A 22750-nucleotide genomic window follows, 5' to 3' on the forward strand; every position below is an offset into this window, starting at 1 on the left:
GTCAAAAGGTTTAATATATTCCTAAGTAAATAAATAATAATAAAATTTAAAAAAAATTAAAAAATCAAAAAAAAAAAAGAAAAAAAGAAGATAAAAATAAGTACTAATAAAGTTGCACTTCGGGGACTAAAGGAGGAAAAAATTAAGGTGACTTAGTAGGTTTGGTAATTTACCTAAATGGCATAACTCAAGTCGATCTTATTTTTTGTGTGAAATAATTGGAATACTTTTTCTGTTTTACTTAAAGCAAGCTTAGAGGTCTCTTTATTTTTCACATGCGTTTTTAACTATTTTTTATGAAACTTTGGAGTGGTATTTCTTTTATGGCAGAGTCTAGCTTTCACAGTCGATAGGAACCATACTTGAGGGCAAGCATGGGCTAAGTAGGGGGAATTTGATAATACTCTAAAATGACGTGTTTTTATATATTAATTATGTGTTTATTTTGAGCTTGAGCCTACTAATTTGAGCTATTTATGTCTTTTTATCTTTTAGGGACTAAATTGGAGGCGAAAAGTAAATTCAAGGAAAATAGCGTCAATTTGGAGATTAAATGGGCCAATATGCAACGTGGGACAAATATGGTGCCAAAAGTGCGAACATGGAAGGCATAAGGACTTAAAAGCAAATAGAAGAGATTTTATTTTGGAAGACTCTATTTTATTTTATTTTATTAGGATAATTAATATTAAGATAATTATTAGGATTATTCAAATTTAGGATTTTATTTTAATTATCTTTGTTTATCTTTAATTAAATGTATTTATCTTTTTAGAATTTAAGTTCAATTAGATTATCTCTCTAACACTATAAATAGGGGGTGAAGTGACTCTATTTGGGGGCATCTTTTTCCGTAAACACTCTCTCCAAAAGTCTTTTGTTCTTTCATATTTCTTTTCAATAAAATTTCTTTTTCCATATTTTTATTTATTTGCTTTCCCTCCATTATCATAAGCCACTAAAAAACCCTTCTAGCCAAAAGTTGTCAATATTTCCCCAAAAAGGGTTCTTGAGGCCTAGAATCCGTACTTAGCCTTCTCGCCAAGTATTCATTGTTTCTCCGCACTACAGGCTGACGCTTCCGTCCATGGCCCTTAAGAAGTAAGTTTTTCAGCATATGCAAAAGCAGCTGCTTTGTATGTTTTGGAAGGACTGCATAGTCGATTCGTTAACTTACTACGTCAGAGGTTGGCGAGCCAAAGAGACAAAATGGCGTGGGATTTGCCATTGAGAAGCGTTGATCTAGCATAGATTACTAGCTAGAGTCAGGTTCCCTAAAAACCGTAAATCTAATCTTTGGAGCTGGTGGTCGTAGGCGTCCTCTTCCACTATAACTGGCTTACTTGAGTCGAGAAGGATCATCCAAAAGCCAATGATTGAGCCCAAGGCGGAATGAGACAACCGGAGGCTGGAACTTTCCCATAAGAATTTCTTTTCTCTTAAAACTCTCTTTATTATTTTTATTATTTTCGTAATCATAATTTCAGTAAACTTTAAATTCTGTCTTTATTTTATTTTCGCTTCCAAAATTAATTCTTAAATTCTGTTTTTTATTTTTTTTCCAGGAACGCAGGTTTTCTTGGGCACGATTCTGCCCAGGATTTCGAGAGACAAGCATTCGTATAATCCGGTCCCTGAGGATTCGACCCTACTTCCCCTTTACTATTTCTTTTTCATTATTTTACAGGGAATAGGATATTTTTGGTGCTCTCAACGACCGCATCAATAGATTTGTTTAAAAATAAAAGAATATACTTATAAATTACATTGAATGTTTATATTTGAGTTCCGAATAACAAAATTCGTTACTTATATCTAAATCTAAACAAATAGGGATATCGATATTTAGCAAGTTGCAACTTGCAACACCGTTGAGAATGGAGCTGACTTTTTTTATACCTGCCCAATCCAACTTGGAAACCATGGAAATTAATTTAACTTAAAATTTTATACTGATTCTTGAATGAAGCATCCATGTTAAAATAAGCATCTGACAGGAAAAACTTAAAATAAAATATCTAGACCTTAATCAGTACTACTTGGCGGTCATCTTTAAAATTATTATGAAATGCATTACCAACTTGAGTGATATAGCTATGAAATGCATGCATATGTTGGTGTTAGCAATCTGTTTCATGTTGGATCAGTAGGCTATAAAATTACTTTTTATTACCATTGGATTATTTCTTGCAGCAGCAGAATAACCTTTGGGTTCTTTAGAGTTTAGCAAGTTGGAATTAAGAATTTATAATATTTAAGATTTTTCTAATTCTAAAATTTATAATATTCAAGTTATAAAGTACCAAATTAATCGTCAAAGCAACATGATAGTTATATTAAAATTACTAAACACTTCCAATAAACAACAAGAATTCAACTTCAAAATTACTAAAAATGGGTGTAATAAATTACTAAGAAGCAGAGGCAGTCAAGCACTCAAGCAGATGAAGAATACAAAGGAAGAAGTTTCAAGATAAATCTTACCTTAAAATGCAACAAATTGGAGTTTAAAATAGAAGAGAACAGCAGCAACTCGATTTTTGAAGGTAAAGATTTTGATGTGAAGAAGAAGAAGAATAAGAAGAGAGTTTATTTCAGGCTTTTTGAGAAAGATAAATTTAGGGTTTCAAAATAAAAATAGAGATTGGAAAGTGGAGTGGAGACTTGAAGGAGAGAACAGAAAGAAAAAATTGAATGTGGGGTTTGGGTTTTCAAAAATACCGATAGAATTTTAGAATTTGGGTGGAGGTTGACCGGTTGGGGGTTTAATTTGGATTTTGGGGGAAAAAATTTTTGGGCTGATGGGTATGGGCTTAGGGGAATGGTTAAAGAATTAAAAGGTTAATATTTTAAAAAAAATAAAAAAATAGTTTATATTCGGTTTATTCGAATTATTCGAGTTATTCGAATTCGAAAATTTAACTTGACTCGAACTCGGAATTCGAAAAAAAATTCGTGTTGATTCGATTAACTCGATTCGAATAATTCGAAATTCGATTTTTTCGAATCGAATCGAATTTTGCTCACCCCTAGTTTCGGCCATAATTGAAGTTGAAGCATAAGTTGTGAAAGTATGAAAGAACATGTGAATTGATTTTTTTTGTAATGTGACATTCGGGCTTTGAGCCTAGCAGGCTATAATGCCGGTGAGATGATATCGGGCTTCGAGCCTAATAGGCTATAATGCTGGTGAGATGGTATCGGGCTTCAGGCCTAGCAGGCTATAATGCCGGTGAGATGATATCGGGCTTCGAGCCTAGCAGGCTATAATGTCAGTGAGATGATATTGGGCTTCGGGCCTAGTAGGTTATAATGCCGGTGAGATGATATCGGGCTTCGAGCCTAGCAGGCTATAATGTCGGTAAGATGATATCGGGCTTCGGGCCTAGCAGACGATAATGCCGGTGAGATGATATCAGGCTTTGAGCCTAGCAGGCGAAATACCGGTGAATGAGTTCAGACTTAAAGTCTAGCAGGCTTCATGTCGGTAATGAATTCGGGTTTAAAACCTAGCAGGCTTAATGCCGGTGATTTGATAAAAGTCTAAGACTATAATACTTTGTGTTAGAACGACAATTGAATACATTCAATATATTAAGTTGGCCAGGTACGTATCATGTACTTATATATGAGTTTGATTTGAATTGAATCATAAGTGTATAATGTGATGCATATGTGAATAAGTGTTATGACTATATCTATGATCATGATACATTCGGTCAAAATGTGAAGTTATGTGAAAATATTTGATTTACTTATGTTATATGAATTCAGATTCAAGTGAAGTTAATATGCTAAATATACGTTAAATGTTTGTATATATATTCGGCCAAATGGCAATATGCCTAAGAAATGTCACTTGAGAATTTGATTGATCGATTTATAATTGAATTTAATTGTTTGCATTGCTTAAAACTTACTAAGCTTATGGAAGCTTACTCCGTTTGTTATATTTCTCTATTTTTAGATCGTTGACTCCAGCCACTTGCTCGGGGATCGTCAGCTACTCGTCACACTATCTATCGTTTTGGTACTATTATGTTTTGGAATTCGTATGGCATGTATAGAATAGACTTAAGTGAATGATATTTTGAGATGTTGTTGTATATAAGCCATGTGAATATGGTAACTTTTGAATGTCGGTATAAGTCTGAATTTCGATCTTTGATTTTGTTTGGCTATGCATATAATTGCTAATGAACTTATGTAAATGTGAATGTATAAATGTAGTGTTTTGGATTGGTAACTCTTCATAACCCACTCCGGCGACGGATACGGGTTATAGGGGTGTTACAGTTTCACTGTTGTGAATGACGCTACATATTGCAAAAGTTATATACCTAAAGCACTAACTTTCGGTTCCTTATCTATTTGAACTCAGACTTTTATTTACATCAAAGATATGAGTCACACATATATAGTCTGTTATCCACTCAAGATTTAGGTATGTCAAACTATGAATGTCATAAGTTAACAAATCCATAAACAAATTTAGAATCTATTCTTCTTGGGTCCAATCAGTCACATCTATGTCTTTATCTTATAGGAATCATTTGCTCTGATGCCCAAGATAAAGCATCTCCTCAGTTGGACTTGGTAGGCGACATATTTGTCTTTCGATCGGTTTGCTTATTTCTGATTAGACTAAGGACATGTTTAGGTTCGTCTACTAACACAAGTTGTCTTTCTGTATTACGATTCGACCACGAAATACTGTTTAGTATCAATTAAACATTCGACAACCACTGAGTAACATTTACTTCTATTTTGCTTTGCATGCAAAAATCACACGAGGCCAATTATACGAAGTATATTAATGTAATCTATAAATTATTTTATTAACCAATTTGTTCGAAAATATTATAAGTGTACATAGACGAAAATACAACACATAGGGCACCAGATCCAACATTAATGAGACCCCCTAGAAATGTTAGAGGTGTTGCAAACCAATATGAAACTTATCGAGTCATCAGTGGGGCTACCATATATAAGAGAGGTTGGTTGTACATTAGACTTTGTGGGAAAAGTAGTGATGCAAGTTGAGCAGTTGGATCGAGTAATTGCTACGAGTAAGGTATATCTCAAACACTTATCTAGTGTTTTACCTTATGACTTACCATTGACTTGGCAAAGACATAAGGGCCTTTTTAGAGTTTTGGAGTGAGTAAGCCGAAGGGCTTACAAACCAAAGTCAATGACAATACTCAAGGTTTTTGTGTAGATCAAGAAGATCTCGATCGAGGTAAGTCACAATAGGGGGAAAGTAAGCGCGATAGCCTCTTACGATCAAGATGTAGAATAGAGAAATACATTTCGATTTAGGCAACAACGAAGATATAAACTGAGGCAAATGTTTCGAGGAGTGGAACTACTGACAGAGAGACTAGTTGGGAATCAACCAATGCATCAAAATCGTTCTGAGACGAGCCAAACTAGTGTCATTCCTAAGACGCGACAAAGGCATCACGAGAATGGATGGAGGAGAATGTTATGAGTAGTGGATCAAAGCTTGTGACCATTGCACACAAAACGTTCAATGAAGGTCAACTAATTAAATGGGGGCTCATTTGACCCATTTTGGATTTGCCCGACTCATGGAACATATGAAGAAGTTCATCTACTTGAAGCCTTTGGCAGCCGAGTGAAACATTCCAGTAAAACTAGTGTTACCAAGGTAATAAATGTAATTCCTAAGGGATAAAGATGTATAGAGTTTAAATCCTTGTTTTTTCGTTATTCTTTCGTTTCGAGTTGCTTTCACCTCATTTTAGATGTCTTGGAGAATTTCTAATGAGAACTCTAACCTTTGCGAGACTAAATTTTTAGCCCCATGACACTAGCCTCCTTGGTCCTTCTTCTAAAGAAGAAGAAGAAAAAAAAAGGCAAGGGAAGAGGAAAAGGGTTCCTAACACTTTGGTGGTTGAGGACAAGAGGTCTGATAAGGCCACTGTCATTGAGGCTCACCCTATTTCATGCTTTCATGCATGCAAACGAGAATTAGAAAAGAAAATGGTAGAAAGGAAGGCCAAAGGTCTACCTTTGGCGGCCAATCAAAAGGGCTCTCTGTTTTTCTTAGTTTTTTCTCTTTTTTTATTGACAATGAATAACTTCTTTCTTTGTTTTTTTTTCAAGGTTTTGTATTGATTCTTAATCCCTTGTTAACATTTAATATATTTTTGCTTAATCATGTTTTATTTGTTGTTTTGATTTGTTTTTACCCTAAATTTCTTTTCAAAACTGTTTTTCTCAATTTTAATCCATTGTACTGCATTTGGTACTAATTGTATTGCTTGAATTCAATAGTATGAGGGGCCTGGCCATTGCTCTCATGTTCACACCATGCTGTGTTAAAAAATTAGGGTTTCTAACCATAACCATTCCTTAAAATCTTTTTAAGGTTTTGGGCTCTGATTAAAAAACTAGAAATAGGCCAAGAATAACTGGAAAATGGGAATGGCCTGAACTTTGGGCTTAATCTTGCATTTGGGCTTTTGACTCAAATACCTTAGGCTTGATTGGATTTAAAAAACAAAGTGGACTCCAAATTAGAAATAAGTTAGGCTTTAACACAAATTGGGCTGAAAGTTGTATTGTGCTCAAAATTACTACCACTTTAGGACTATTTTGGGCCTTACAAATTAGTAAAAATATTTGGTTTCGTAAAACTGACTTCGACTTTAAAAATTAATTTGGCTCTTTAAAAAAATAATTTGGATTTTTAATTTATCAAATAGTTTTTTTAAAATAAAATAAAATATTTTAAAAAGTATTTATTTTTATTAAATTTTTTAAAGAACCAGGATACCTAAATTTCCACCCACTTTATGCCCAAATTTTAAGAAATTAATTAAATTAAATTAGAAACAATTTGATATTGTTCTTAACTTAATCAAAACCAAAATTATTTTAGAAACAAATTAAAGTTGATCTTAATTTAATTAAAACAAAAATTAAATCGAAATTCAACTTAATTTATTTTAAAACCTTTAAATTTTTTGAAGAAATAAATTTTGTTTTAATTTTAAAGTACCCCAACTAATCATGTCTGGAAATAGAAATTTATGGCTCATGAGTTATTTTGAAGCAAGTTCAAATTGTAGGTACTAGTCTAAATTAAGTGTTTACAACGGAATAACATATTCTCGTAATGATGGTAAAGTGGTCACTTTCATTGAACATTTAATCAATCGCTTCAAATTTTATCTCAATAAATATATTTGTTAAGAATTAATATAATTCATTAATATTAAAAGAGGGATTTTTTACTCATTAAAAAAAAGTTTGCAAAATGTTATTTGTTCGGAGTTGACGGATCACTCTACAAGTTTAGTGTTGTTTGGGTTGAGGGTTTTATCTTCCATTTCTATTGAGAGCTTGAGTGTTTGAAGAGGTAACGTGTTCACAAAGTAAAGCACCTTATAAGATGTTTGAGAAAGTAAACCACGTGCAGACTCTCAGAAGAGTCACTCCTATTTGAACTTTTAACAAAATCGAAAGATAAAACTCTACTTAAAACAATATTAAACATATTGAGAGTCTAACACAATATATGATATTCAACGAAAATTCATTTAAAACAAATTTTAATGATACAATGTTATTAACAAAAAAATTTCAAAGTTTATAATTTTCATATTTAAAATGAATATAAAAATCTAGATCATTTCATTTTCACCTTTACTTCCAAATGGTTCAACAGCCAAACACGTTCCAAATCTAATAAAATTCTCTTGGAAAGTCTAAATCAAAGTCATATGCATGCAAATTCAATGCTTCCATGTTCGCGAGTGGAAAATTTTTTTAATAAATATTAAAAATTTCTATATTAAATATAAATAAGAATTTGGTTGAATTAAAAGAGATTTTTAAAAAAAATTAAGTTGATGTTTATATCATACGTATCATAGATTTATATAAAATCTAAGACTTAAAATTATATTTATATTTTAAAAAAACTTTTAATTTTAAAATTGAATTATTATGTAATTAAATTGTAACATAAACTTAATCATCCTTAGTATATATACATACATAACATAAATCCCACAGAAAATTTATACGCATGGCAGGCCCAACTTAATGTAACTATGCGCAAATTAAAATTCGGTGACCCGAATCGAAACCGAACCCACGAAATCAGATAATAATCCCAATGCTAATTAATTAGATTAATACTAGGCAGTAGGAGAGTTATTGATTTTGGCTATTAGGAGAGGTTTACTTCTATTCTACTACAACGGAGAGCAGAAAAAAGCGTAAATCTCGAGCGCCCGAGCCGAAGCGAAGCAGTTGTTTTTTCAATTTCTATAGAGCGAAGAAAAGAAACGGACGAGGCCAATCGCAAAAAACACCGGCAAACCTTTCATCTCCGATCCTCAATGGAGGACGCCTACGCTAGATCTGTTTCCGAGGTACTTCACATTTCCATTTCTCTAAATTTTTCATTCAAATAAAATTTCTTCTACTTGCTATAAGAATTTGAATTAACTTGTTTCTTTGTGGTTAGGTTTTGGATTTCTTCGGAGTAGACTCGTCGAAAGGTCTGACTGATTTTCAGGTAAGTTTTATTCTTTTTTCCTGATCGGACTTGGAGTTTAATTTTAGTTCATTTATATTATAAGTTATTATATTTAAATACTAATTGCATTGGCCAATTTTTTCTAAAATCGGATTTCGTTTTTGCAATTCCAGGTTTCACAACATGCAAGGCTTTATGGTAAAAACGGTAAGTTATTTTATAAATAAAACTTTTACTTATTTTTTATGTGGAATTGTCAATATGTAAATTTAGGCATTATTTGAGGCTCTGTCATGATCCATGATGGACGTTTCCTTATGGCTATTCATCTTCCTTAAGCTTGCAATATTTTAATCCACCGATTTGATCATGATTATGATTCTTTAATATTGTGAAATTTGATCTTCATTCTCTTCCCTCTTGTAATATTGTTTTTTTCCTTTATTCGCATGCTCGTTTTATCATCTCCAGTGCTTCCTGAAGAAGAAAGTAAGTACCTTCAGAACACCGTCTCATTTTCTGTTTTATTTTTTCAAATTGCTTTCACAAATACATTTCTGCACCTTGTTGTGTTTGTATTCGGTTGTTGTTATAACATTTATTTGAACTATAACATGTGGATAATGTTAGTCAGCTCCTCTGTATTTTTGTGGACTTTTTGGTTGGTTGTAGTTGATGCAGTGCATTTACTTTAACTGTAACAGTTTAGCTAGTCTAATGAGCTTCTTTATATTTCAGTCAACTTTTTCTTCATCAAGCATCGATTTTGAGGTCTGCCTATTTTTAATTGAATTTAACTCAAACTTAAGAAAATTATGTTTTATTGAAAGCCATTTGACATATATGTGGGGTTTTGGGGAGGCTTTTCTCCTTTCAGAATTAGCTTAAAAATATGACTGTCTTGTGAAATCATGATGATCTTCTCATTGGTTGTTGCTTGGAAAAAAGATGACGCTTGCTGTGGGCCTGTGGCTAAAAAATCTGTTTGCTGGAGGTTGAGCCTATTACTAGGGCTATATTTTGTGTGTTTTTGCTTCAATAATTTATTTCTAGCAATTTTGCATTTTGCTCACTAGTGAATCATAAGAGCAGTTAGTCTTAAGTAAAAGTAGTATTGTCAAGAGGAAGCCTGGGGTCTGGGATTTGCCAAGCCCATGAATTATTTCTCTTGCTGCCAGTTAGTGATCAAAGTATTCAAAATTGAATTTCTTGTTGAATGGTGGATGTTAAGTGATGCTCTCTCAATACCTTTTGTGCTCCTGAACTATCTCAGCATACATCATGTTAAAGTCTGCTAATTATTATTATTTCACATTACTGAACACAGGGACTCCCTTTTGGAAATTGGTTTTCAAGCAATTTGATGATTTGCTTGTTAAGATATTGATTGCTGCAGCGCTTGTTTCGTTTCTTTTGGCTCTGATTAACGGAGAGACTGGTTTAATTGCATTCTTGGAGCCTTCTGTAAGATGACCATGCTTGGATTTGACAAACTTATTTCTTTGAATAATTTTCCAAAATAATTCATATGCATTTTTAAATAATTTTTTAAGTTGTTGAACAGAAAAAATGATGAGTCTTTGTCAAGAGATTGTTAAGCGGAGCATTCAGTCTAGTGGTCAAGTTTGACTAAAGCGTATTTTCTAAGGTGGCAATATGATTGATGCTCAAAGCATGGTTTCATTTGGACCAACGTACAAATTGGCTTACAGAATGTTTAATGTATATTTATTTAGTGGAAGCACTGATTGCGAGATTTCTTAGCTTTTGGGGAAAGAGGGGAAAATTCTATGACTTGCAGTAAATTCATTTGAACATGGATTCATGAAGTTAGGTATATAACCTGTAAATTAATAAAATGTGTCTAGTTTAGCCATGCAATCTGTTAAATGGAAAATATGGTTAGGTGGCTTTGAGATTGGCAACTCTGATTATACTGTTCTAGTTTGTTATATGAAGTCTCTCACTTGTCCAAGGAAATATGAACCTTAAATCTTCCATATTTGTTGCCTAACTTATTTATTGGTGCTTGTATTGATTTCCAACTTTCTTACTCTTCTGTTGTCTGCTAATAGCGGAATCTGTTTTGTATTGTAGATCTGGAGGCATCTTAATGCTTGATCTACATTTATCGCTTTAAATAATATGTTTGTTTGTTTAACCCACAGGTTATCCTTATGATATTAGCTGCCAATGCTGCAGTAGGAGTCATTACAGAAACAAATGCTGAAAAGGCGCTTGAGGTATGTTTGGATCTCAATCCGAGTCCAGTACATAAATTTGTTCTATATAAACGAAGCCTGCAAAAGCTGGGGCAATGAACCTATGGTCAGTACATGAGAGCTGGAGAAAGAGAGTGAAAGTATGACCTCATAAAGGCAATAGAAGTCTCTCTCTGACCTGGGATATCTCTGGATCTTTCCAATATATTGATCACCACGAAGCATGTAGCTAGTATCCACCATCTTAGGATGATATTAAAGGAGATAATTCATTGGTCCCTTGGTCTTTTCACACACAACAAAGACTCATTTGATATTTTGTATTCCTCTTTTGTTTATTTATTTTTATTGTAGGAGTTACGTGCCTACCAAGCTGATATTGCAACCGTGCTGCGCAATGGTAAATCAAATAATGATATAATCACATCATTTACGTTATGGTTTTAACGTGGTGGTATGATGAGGCAGTGTTTAGTTTGTTGTTAAATGACATTTTTATATTACAATAGTTAATGCAGATAAATTGTTTGCTTTTTTATTTTTCAGTTTGCTTGTATTGTTTTTTTCCAAAATTTTTCTTCTATGTTTGGGTAATGATTTTCATAACCGATTGTGTTTCTGGATTCAAATAGACTTGACTGAAATGTTAGTTGAATTCATTTTGACATTCTAAGTGGCTATTGCAGGTTGTTTCTCAATCCTTCCTGCAACAGAGTTAGTTCCAGGAGACATAGTAGAAGTTAGTGGTAAGATTGTTAGGTATTCTTAATTTTAAAATCAGTTGTCACTAAATGTTTTTGAACTAACAGAGCTGTTGTTTTTCTTGCCTTCTACAAATTGAATAGTGGGATGCAAAATTCCTGCTGATATGAGAATGATTGAGATGTTAAGTGGTCAGTTACGTGTTGATCAAGCAATTCTTACAGGTACAAACCATTATTCTGTATTGTTGTATCATGGCTTCTAGTTTACCAAGTGAGGTGGCCCTTCTGGACTATCTAATGAATTGAGAGAATATTGGAATTTGGGTTGCTATTTTAGAGAGCACATGACCTAGAGAGATGCTTGCAATAAGGTTTCTCTGAGTGGTGATTTTTATGATCACCTTTGGAGTCAGACCTTCGATTTTTAACTTTCTCATTTTCAAGCTAGATAACCAGGTTTATTGATTGTGCCATTTGTTGAATATTGTGTTTAAACCTTTGACTATTTGAAGTTTGGTTTCAAGGAGAATCCTTTTAGATTCTGGTGATGATCAGAAGAAGACTTGGGTGATGCTTTTTTGTGCCAAATACTTAATTTGTAGTTGAGTTCAAATAACTTTCAGATTTTACTTATTTCATCATGCTGGAAGCAGAATTACAATAGTTTTAGTAGGCCTTAGAATGATTGACAAAATCTGGCAGTGTCTACTTTTGGAAGCCCTTATATGGTTTTAGCCTTTGTTGCATAGATAGAGCCATTGATTAATGTTTGATTATTTTCTTGGTTCATTGGGGAAAACATTTGAGTTCTGAAGTCGTTTCTGTTTTCGAGTAGACAAATGCATGTGCTTTGTTTGCTTCTTGTGTTTCTTTGTGTTTTCCAGGAAATTGGACTATTTGCTTTTGTTGCATCATATTCGAAGTGGTTCTTAAGCCACAGAATGAGAAGGGATTACTTCCCAGAATATTCATGTACCAGACCGTGCTTATAGTTTTTCCTTGTAGCCTTAGGTGTGAGTCCAGTAGACATTTTTTTTACCCTTCCATACTTGGTTTACTGCTAATGACCTTCTGGTTTTTGTTCGATATCTTGTTATCTCTTTTAATGTTTTCTGCGTGCACATGGTCCAATTCAGCTGAGGATTCTCTGTGTTGGTAGGTGAGAGCAGCTCTGTAGAAAAAGACCTTGAGTCTACCATAGCAACAAATGCTGTATATCAAGACAAGACAAATATTCTTTTCTCAGTAAGACTTCAAAATTATTTTGCACTTCATAACTGTGCACGATAAGTTACTTATGCATGTAAGAAATGGAAAGTCATGGTTTCACTGCTAAAATTAGTTTTTGATTGAGTAGAGTCCAAATGTGGTGCATAATGTACCATAATTTGGATTAGTGTTGGCAAGGAATATTTCACCTTTTTCATCTTTTTAAGATTTTCTGGATCATGAATTTGGTGATCTGAACATATTCATCTAATTGATTGCATGGTAAAAATGCTGATGGAGCACATATGTGCTTTAGGGTTATTCCTTCTTGCAAAGGCAAACTACCTATGCTATTTCTACTTCCTTAGCTGAATACAACTACCATGTTATATATGAGTTTGTACTGAGCCTTTTAGGTCATCTGACTACTGCATTCAAATTAATCTGTTGGATGCTCGGGCGTGCTTTCAGTTTCAAGCTTTTAGATTTTTTGTCTTCTTTTTTCTAGTTTTGGGTGGAAATTATATAAAATTTTAACAGATGGTCTATAATTAGTTTGGAAGTGAAATATGGTGAGATTATAGGCTGACATGTTTTTTATTTCTTAAATCTTCAGTCAATAGTTTTTATGTATAAATTTGATCAGTTGTTGAATCAGATTTGAGATGTTAAGTTTTCTTTCTTTTGCAAGTTACCAACTACAGCCTTGGTAAAAACTCCTTGCTTTTCCATGTTATTGACAACATATCTTGACATTTTTGGATTGCCAGGGTACTGTTGTGGTTGCTGGCAGGGCAAGAGCTGTTGTTATCGGAGTTGGTGCAAACACTGCTATGGGCAGCATTCGTGATTCAATGTTGCGAACGGATGATGTATGTACATTTTCAAATTTTTAACTAGTATTTTTTTTGCCTAAATATCTTTCTCCTGGGGGAATGATGTTCTGTCAGCATTTTTCTCTGTTATATCTGTGCTAATATTAACTTCTTTACAAAATTGCTTCCCAAGTTTCAAACTTGTTCATATTTCATGAGGATTAAAAAATTATGATGCAAGATGCTGTTAATAAACAATACAAAATAGATAATAGCTGTCAGACTGGCTAACTTTCTTTTCAGTTTAGTGCTGAGGCTTCTATTTTTGTTTTTCCAAACCTGTAAAATTCATCTCTATTGGAATATTAAATGTCTTGTTATAACTTTCATCCAAGACTGATTTAAATTATGGTTTTACATTGATGAGCAGTGTGTATTTATTCTAATTTTTCTTGTCTAAAACTGGTTGCAGGAAGCAACACCCTTGAAAAAGAAATTGGATGAATTTGGTACCTTCTTGGCCAAGGTGAATGTGAATCATCTCTTTAAGCTTCAATAGACATCAGGTAGATATGATAACCTACTAGGGTATGTATTTTTAAATATTGGTGTACTTTTAGGTTATTGCAGGAATTTGTGTACTGGTGTGGATTGTAAATATTGGTCATTTCCGTGACCCTGCTCATGGTGGATTCTTGCGTGGTGCAATTCATTACTTTAAGGTAATAGCATGATAATTAACTCTATTTGTTCTACTTGGTGTTTGATTTCCATATCAGACATATTTCCTTACATTTTTTAACTTTCAATTACTTGGTTCTGCCTCCATAGATTGCAGTTGCACTTGCAGTTGCAGCGATTCCTGAAGGGCTTCCTGCTGTTGTAACAACGTGAGTGTTTAATCTTCTTTTCTTGTATAAATATCTCAAAATCATTATGATATCTGTTAAATATAAATATGCTGCTTTGGACTTATGCTTTGAAACTGAATGGGAGATTAAAATGCCTATGAGATGATTGTGTATAGTTGAGGGCAATAAGGGTCAGAGAAGGGCAAACACTCATTCTTAGAACCAGCATTATTAAAACCAAAGAGTCAGAGGGCTAAAAGCTCTCAGTTCCTGGTTTCTCTTGTAGCTGGATCCTCCAGAACCACAAAAATCAGTCGAGGGCTGAAGATATGACATAAGAATTTAGAAAGTCCCTTGTCATATAATTTTGTGTGCATCAAATAGCTGAAATAACTGAAGAATCTAAAAGTGTATCTCAATCTTACATTTCATTGGTAGTTGTAAGCTTATGTTGATTGGTGCTATCAATTATCTGAAAGTATTTTGTATATTCCTCAAATATCTGATGAATTTTTCATCACATTGTTTTTATAGACTCGCACTAATGAGTACTAGTACTAAAATCCAATTTTTTTCATTTCTATGAGGGATTGATATAAACTTGCATTTCTTTTTGGCTGCTTTGTGGTGTTTTTCACTTTTTCTAGGTGTTTGGCTCTCGGAACGAAACGAATGGCTCGACTAAATGCTATTGTTCGATCCTTGCCTTCAGTTGAAACTTTAGGCTGCACTACAGTGATTTGCAGTGACAAAACAGGAACTCTGACAACAAATATGATGTCAGTTTCAAAGGTAATTGTACTAGAAACTTACTCACTGAGAGTTTTATATCTTACCTCCAAAATTAGTTTTCTTCTTGATTTGTTTAGTCATTTATATTATTGCTTCTTTTGTTTCTAAGCTGTTGCTTCCACTGTTGTTGATGGTGAAATTTTGGTTTGGTTTGCATGTTGCAAACATTATGGAAGAAAGCAATGGATAAGTGCACCAAGACACGGTCCCTAATTGTTGTTAATTTTTGAATTTTATATAACATAAAATAATTATATAAACTTTAGCTTCATTGAAGCTGGTTAAAGGGAACCTGCACTTATGGCTTCTATATAATCAAAGCTTTACTATTATTTTAGTACCTAACAGAATGATATTTCTTTCTGCATTCTCCTTTATCTCAGATATGTGTGGTCCACTCCATAAAAAATGGTCCTGAAGTTGCTGAATTTGGTGTCAGTGGGACAACATATGCTCCAGAAGGTTTTATATTTGATAACACTGGGGTTCAGGTATTTATTTGTCGATTATGGAAGCTGCCATATACTTAAAATAATAAATACGGTCCCTCTTGTTCATCATCGTCATCCTCATCATTGCTAGGTTGGCCCATAATTTGGACTGCCTGGGTGTACCCCATGGTTTTCACCTATGTTGGAAACTTACCACACAAAATAAGTTTGAATGCTCTGTACAAGACTTGGATATGGCTTGAATCCCATCGCATAAATTGATAGATGCCTCACTATATTCATTAGATGCAATGATTGGTGATTGTGCTTATCTATTCTAGATATACATTCAGAATATATTGTTTGGGAACAACTGTTTTGGCAAATGAAACTAGATGCGTGCATAATAGTTTCTTACTTCTGGATCATTTAGGATTGTTCCATTCTGCACTTCATCTATACAACATTTTTGTTTTGCAGCTAGAATTCCCTGCTCAGTTACCTTGTCTTCTTCACATAGCAATGTGCTCAGCTCTATGCAATGAGTCTCTCTTACAGTATAATCCAGACAAGGGAAACTATGAAAAAATTGGAGAGTCAACTGAAGTAGCTCTGCGGGTGTTGGCGGAAAAGGTTTGTATACTTTGTTCTACTGGCCAGCTAGATGCAGTTCCTTTCATATTCTGCCACCTTCTTTGCATGCATATTATGCGTGTGACCTGTTGCCTGTATGAGACATCAAAACAAGCCACTGCTAGTATTTTTTTTTTACTCCTCTTTCTGTTTATATAATGTTTTGTGATTATTCATTTTCAGTGTAACTTATTTATCTCACTGATTCTTTCAGGTTGGGCTTCCTGGCTTTGATTCTATGCCTTCTGCTTTGAACATGCTGAGCAAGCATGAGCGAGCTTCCTACTGTAATCACTATTGGGAAAACCAATTTAAAAAGGTTTGGATTCATATTTTGTTTTCTTATGATAGGTTTTTCATGTTTGTGGGATTTGAGTCCAATTGTTTGCATAAGGACAATCTGATATGAATTTCTCTGGATGAGAACAGTTTCTCATGTTTAAGCACTTTAGGGGAAAAAGTGTCCTGTTTTTGTTTTTCTGGATGCATGTTCTGGATATTTTCTGGTTCTGCTTGTTGCTACTTGATTGATTGATAAATTTTGTAGATTTATTATTTTCCACTTGAAAGTTGTCCTAAATTTACCATGATGATGGCTGCTCTTTGATTAATTGCTTATTTGTCCCTTGCAGGTTTCTGTTTTGGAATTTTCCCGGGATCGTAAAATGATGAGTGTCCTTTGTAACCATAAGCAGATGGAAATTATGTTCTCTAAAGGTGCTCCCGAGAGTATCATCTCTAGGTGTACAAATATCCTCTGCAATAATGATGGCTCCACCATTCCAATTGATGCTACGCTTCGGGCTGAGCTGGACTCAAGATTCAACAGGTTAGATTTCATTTTGTTTCCAGATATTCATTAATTTTTTGTTTATGCCCTCCCCACTTTCTGGTTATTCTTAATTTACTATGCATCAGATGCCACTAGCATTAGCCATTAGGGATTTACTCATAGAGTTGAAAGAGAGGAGTATGGAGGTGCCTGACAAAATCCGAGTTCCTGTGATAAAAAAAAATTGACTGTTGTCTGCAGTTTAATGCAATGTGAAAAGAATGTGATTGTTGTGCACATTGACATCTCTAGTCCAAAATGTGTGGATATGAAGAAAGCAAACTAAAATGTACCTCGTTTCTTGCATGGCAGAGTGTTATTGAATAGTTGAACTGACTGCCACATATGCATAGACACTCGTATCTGAGTTATAAAATGACAAAAAATTGGTTATTATCTGTGACGTTTATGAAAACTTATGCTACAAGAAGGCCAAAATCATATGTCAGATTTGATGACAATACATGCTAGCTCTTGTTTTTCAGGGTAGTAAAAGTTTTTGGTGTTTTGATTAACTTGTGGAATTACTGTCTGCTGCTTTATTTTCTAGATCAAGTTGTCATTTGAAGTTTTGCATCTTACCAATCAATATCTTCTGGTTCAGCTTTGATTTACGCCGTGTTTCCTCATTGTTCAGTTTTGCAGGAAAAGAAACATTGAGATGTTTGGCTTTAGCATTGAAGATAATGCCCATGGGTCAACAGACACTCTCCTTTGATGATGAGAAAGATCTTACCTTTATTGGGTTGGTATGCTATCTTTTCATGATAGAATACTTGAATCTGCTTTTATGTGATCGTTGTAATTGCCTAATTGGCTATTCAAATTCCTGATATATTTTCTTTTTACTATTCATCCTTTCTAAAAGGTTGGCATGCTTGATCCACCACGAGAGGAAGTGAGGAATGCTATGATTTCATGCATGACTGCCGGTATACGTGTTATTGTTGTTACTGGAGATAATAAGGTATATTGGCATTGTATCGCCTGGTTCTTGCAAATGTCTATTTTCTTTTCTTGCTGTCACTTGCACATGTAATTTCAAATAAAATTTCAGTCCACAGCCGAATCTGTTTGTCGGAAGATAGGTGCTTTTGATCACTTAGTAGATTATGTTGGGCATTCGTACACTGCTGCTGAGTTTGAAGAGCTTCCAGGAACGCAGCAAACAATGGCATTGCAACGTATGGCACTCCTCACCAGGTATTAATGGTTTGATTTATGCAGTGTATCTGTCTAGATGTTATAGGTCTTGTTATCCTCTCAGCTCTTGGGGTGTGCTTGGTTGGGTGAAAAGTGGAAGGATGGGAGGAGTGGAGAAGTGGAAAAAGAATAAATTATGAGTGTGCTAGGTAGAGAAGAAAAGTGAGAGGAAAGAAAATAGTTGGGATGATCATTTTCCATTCTAATGTATAAAAATCAATCCTTCCAAATTGGAATGATGAGAGGAGAGAAAATGAAAGATGTGTATATTAGTTTAAAAATATGCATTTTTCAAATGTTTTATTTTCTTTCCTTTCATTTTTCAACTCTACCAAGCAATGAACGGAAAGAAAAAGTAAATTTCTTTCCATGTTTCCATCTTTCATACCAATTACATCTTTGGAAAGAAAATTTATATTTTCCATCTTTCCAATTTCCTTTCCACCCTACCAAGCAAAGGCTTAATGTTTTAGTTATCTTCTCCTATGTAAAATATTCATTCTGTTGATATTCATTTCTCTAAATTTACAGGGTTGAGCCTTCTCATAAAAGAATGCTAGTTGAGGCCTTACAAAATCAGAATGAAGTTGTAGGTTTCATATATAACGTTTTCTGGTTATAAATTGCAGCATGATTTATTTATTTCCTATTGCTATTGACTTTGCTGTTATTTTTTTCACTTTATTGATACGCTCTGCTTATTTCTCCAATAATTTGTAACAATAGTAACTTTTATTAGGTTGCAATGACTGGTGATGGTGTCAATGATGCACCTGCACTCAAGAAAGCAGATATTGGAATTGCCATGGGATCTGGAACAGCTGTTGCAAAGGTTTGCATAATTTGCCTCTCTCCGGTTTATTTGCTCTCATATGTTCATTTTCACTTTTAGTGGTAGGATGTCTAAAATCACAATTTTATAAAATTGTGTAACCAACATAAAAACAACTATGCATTCTAATGACACAATGATATCTACTTTCTACATTACTGGCTTTTAAAACCATAATCCTTTTCGCCCTGATGTTCTCATTTTGTTTGATATATGTTCACTTTGATGTTATTTGAAGAGTAATGCTCTTTGGTTTTCTTCATTCTCATTATCTTTATTCTTTCAATTACAGAGTGCTTCAGATATGGTTTTAGCTGATGACAATTTTGCTACCATTGTGGCGGTATGTTAGTTAAATTTTGTTCCATATTCTTCATGATATATTTGTATTCTTTTTATTTTTTCTGTTCTAAAGTACATGCATACCTTCATATAAAGGATGTAAAAATTGTTGTCTTTTCAATTTGGGCAGGCTGTTGCTGAAGGAAGGGCTATATACAACAACACAAAGCAGTTCATCAGATACATGATCTCTTCAAATATTGGAGAAGTAGTTTGTATTTTCGTGGCAGCTGTGCTAGGAATACCTGATACCCTTGCTCCTGTGAGTATGTTGATTTAAGAATTATACTTTAAATTTAGCATCTCATATCTGTTTTGAGTACTTTTCATCATATTGATTAAATAATGACAATGATAAGATATTTACATCTTAGCTGTCCAATAGAATATATCCTGATCTGGGCCTTCTTGTTCATATCATTTACATGATATTTTCATTACTTTCTAAGATTTTTGATAACCTTTCTAAGGTTTTCATTGTCTTATTTTGGCAGTCCTAAATAAATGATACTTTTGATTTTTTCTTTTAAACAATGTCCAGGTCCAGCTGCTATGGGTCAACTTGGTTACTGATGGATTGCCTGCCACTGCCATTGGATTCAATAAGCCGGACTCTGATGTGATGAAGGCCAAACCTCGCAAAGTACTGCATTTATTATTTTCATTATCTTATTTCACCAATCAAGATTATGTTTAAGAAGAAAACATGTAAAGAAGAGCCAAATATTTAGAAATTTTACTGACACTAAAGTGTTTTTTTTTTAGAAAAAAAAAACATAAATATAAGATTGGATTGGTTTTATTAACTTTTTCTTATTTTGGTTTTTAAAAAGTTCTTTTTGATAGTTAGGCATATTGTGTGATAAAAATTACAGATTTATCTTTCTATTTTAATTTTCTAATATGATACATTTGTAGATAACTAATTTTTTGTTTCAATTCAGGTCAATCACTTTACTTAACTTGGTTGTGCAGGTAAGTGAAGCAGTGGTCTCTGGCTGGCTGTTCTTTCGATATTTGGTGATTGGAGGTGCATATAAATGCTGTACTTCTAATTTTATATATTCTAATAATTTGGAATGCTTTGTTTCACTTTTGGGGCATCTTCTGAGCGACTTTCAATCTACAATATCATTTTGCTTTGCTTCCTTCACGTATTTTTTAACAATTAAGTTCCAAGTTTTGTTATCAGTCTCTTACATCTTTTGGATAGACTTAATTTTTTATTTTGTAAAATTTTCATTAGTAATGATTTTTATTCCTGGCTGATGCAGCTTATGTTGGCCTTGCAACTGTTGCGGGGTTCATATGGTGGTTCATTTATTCAGAAACTGGTCCTAAACTACCATATACTGAATTGGTAAGTTTCTATTTTCTTTTATGTTTACTAATGTGAAAAATGAGTTCCAAGTTCCTAGGGTTGGAGATGTCTTCTGGTTGGAGTTTTGATGTTAATGAATGTGTGCCCTTGAGAATGTGTTTGAGAAATATGAAGAGGTAGCTGTTTCTTCCTTGTTATTGGCCAGGGTGCAATTTTGATTTATCTCCAATTTTTTTAATGACGAATTGTGTAGGATAAGCCATTCAATAATGATTGCAGTTAGATTGGCTAGCAAAATTGTTTTAGTGAATGTATCTTTTGAGACTTCTTTGTTTTAACGCATGGACTATCATAATTAAAGAGTAATTTGGTCTGTGGGATTTTTTGAACTTGTTCCCCAATTACATTTTTGTATCTTAAATTTCAACATAAAAAATCAAACCACTTACTTCGTGGGAAAAAAAAAAAAAAAAGAATTACTCTGCACTTTTAGCTTTTAGATTTATGATCATAGGCTTCAAAATCTCTCTTCTAGCTTTGTTTGTCTTCATATATTTCTTTCGAAATACCTGATAAAATTCATTTGTTGTAGATGAATTTTGATACATGCCCGACAAGGGAGACAACTTATCCATGCAGTATCTTTGAGGATCGGCATCCATCGACTGTGGCCATGACTGTGCTTGTTGTTGTTGAGATGTTTAATGCGTTGAATAACCTCAGTGAAAACCAATCACTTCTGTAAGTATAGTGTTTCCTTCACTATTATTTGACCAAAATACTAAAAGGAAAAAAAAGTAACATTTTGCACTAATTTTCCCAACTATATTTAATTTTAGGGTTATTCCTCCTTGGAGTAATTTGTGGCTGGTTGCTTCAATAATCCTAACCATGCTTCTTCACATACTAATTCTGTATGTTCCCCCACTATCTACACTATTCTCTGTAAGTTGATTCCTCTATCTGCTATTTGACTTGATATCGAGTCTATTTCTACTTTCTTTTTTCTTATTTGTGGAAATTTAATGGCATATAACTTTGTTTGATAGGTTACATCATTGTCTTGGAATGAGTGGGCTGTTATCCTGTATCTTTCTTTCCCTGTAAGTTCTAAGTAGTAATAACTTTTCTAACGGGTAAATGCCTTGTATATGATATGGCTTTATGTTGCATTGTTTTTCATGGTACACTCATCATCTTGGCCTTCAGCTATCAGTGGGTGTGGAATATGGCTTTCACTGAGATATTATTTATTTTACTCTACCATTCTCTTCTATCTGCTGCAGGTTATAATTATTGACGAGGTTCTGAAGTTCTTTTCAAGAAACTCCCATGGTAATGCTTACTGTTCCTTTGGCAGTGTATCTTCTGACCTAATAAACAATCATGTGTCTTACATTTGCGACGAACGTACAATATATTGCATCATGTTTCTGATCGTATTTAAAAGAAGTGCTGCAACCATAAAATATTCTTTTGTTTGTTTTGACCTGTTGTAGGTATAAGGTTCAATTTCAGATTCAGGAGGTACGATGCACTTCCGAAAAAGGAATTAAGAGACAAGTGATAATTTTGCTTTATGGGATCCTTGATCTTTTACGTATATTTTGAGCGGATACAAGGCACAGCTGACGGGTTTCTCTTCTCCAGAGATACAAATCGGAACATCTTGCACAATTAGAATTATTTTGTTTTCTTTTTCACCGGTGCCTCTAGATAACCAAGCCATAACGAGGAAAGTGAGATATTTTGGAGCCGTATAAATATATAATATATATTATGACTACTGATGAGTTCATCCATCAATGGTTGGCTTTAGAAAGGAAAAATGCCGTTTGTTTTATGTTTACCTCAGAAATGGTTGTAACATTTTTAGTTATTTAATTTATTTGCTTATAGAAGAAATGAACCTTATAGGTCCAAAATCTGCTGCCTTACATTCAATGTTTGACCTCTGATTCTTTAAATAATAATATGAATTTAGTTTTAATTTCTTAACTCCCTTTTGCATCACCTAACTACCTTCTTGGTAGTCTTAAAAA

General features: G+C 33.6%; 1 protein-coding gene across 4 annotated transcripts; it reads left to right on the plus strand.

The window, feature by feature from the left end:
* The first annotated feature begins 8178 nt into the window (after positions 1–8178).
* LOC107905153 (calcium-transporting ATPase 3, endoplasmic reticulum-type) lies at positions 8179–22706 on the plus strand. Of its 4 annotated transcripts, XM_016831728.2 has the most exons (34): positions 8179–8414; positions 8510–8560; positions 8695–8728; positions 8993–9010; positions 9849–9985; positions 10690–10764; positions 11098–11143; positions 11430–11489; positions 11589–11669; positions 12607–12692; positions 13427–13528; positions 13944–13997; positions 14092–14193; positions 14303–14361; positions 14970–15114; positions 15498–15605; positions 16026–16178; positions 16393–16497; positions 16811–17007; positions 17648–17759; positions 17879–17977; positions 18068–18213; positions 18745–18802; positions 18953–19045; positions 19338–19388; positions 19518–19649; positions 19929–20030; positions 20363–20417; positions 20662–20747; positions 21301–21449; positions 21548–21653; positions 21758–21811; positions 21995–22043; positions 22208–22706. In XM_016831728.2, exons 1-34 carry the CDS (start codon positions 8382–8384, stop codon positions 22273–22275), a joined length of 3006 nt encoding a protein of 1001 aa, XP_016687217.2. In that variant the 5' UTR covers positions 8179–8381; the 3' UTR covers positions 22276–22706. The 4 variants fall into 4 exon arrangements, 3 of the variants coding, with proteins under 3 accessions (XP_016687217.2, XP_040969847.1, XP_040969846.1); XM_041113912.1 differs by lacking the exon at positions 9849–9985 and having other exon boundaries at positions 8190–8414; XR_001686460.2 differs by lacking the exons at positions 21548–21653; positions 21758–21811; positions 21995–22043; positions 22208–22706 and having other exon boundaries at positions 8187–8414; positions 20662–20884; positions 21301–21447.
* The last annotated feature ends 44 nt before the right edge of the window (positions 22707–22750 follow it).

This window comes from Gossypium hirsutum, chromosome A05 (genome assembly GCF_007990345.1).
Source record: "Gossypium hirsutum isolate 1008001.06 chromosome A05, Gossypium_hirsutum_v2.1, whole genome shotgun sequence".
Lineage (NCBI taxonomy): Eukaryota > Viridiplantae > Streptophyta > Magnoliopsida > Malvales > Malvaceae > Gossypium > Gossypium hirsutum.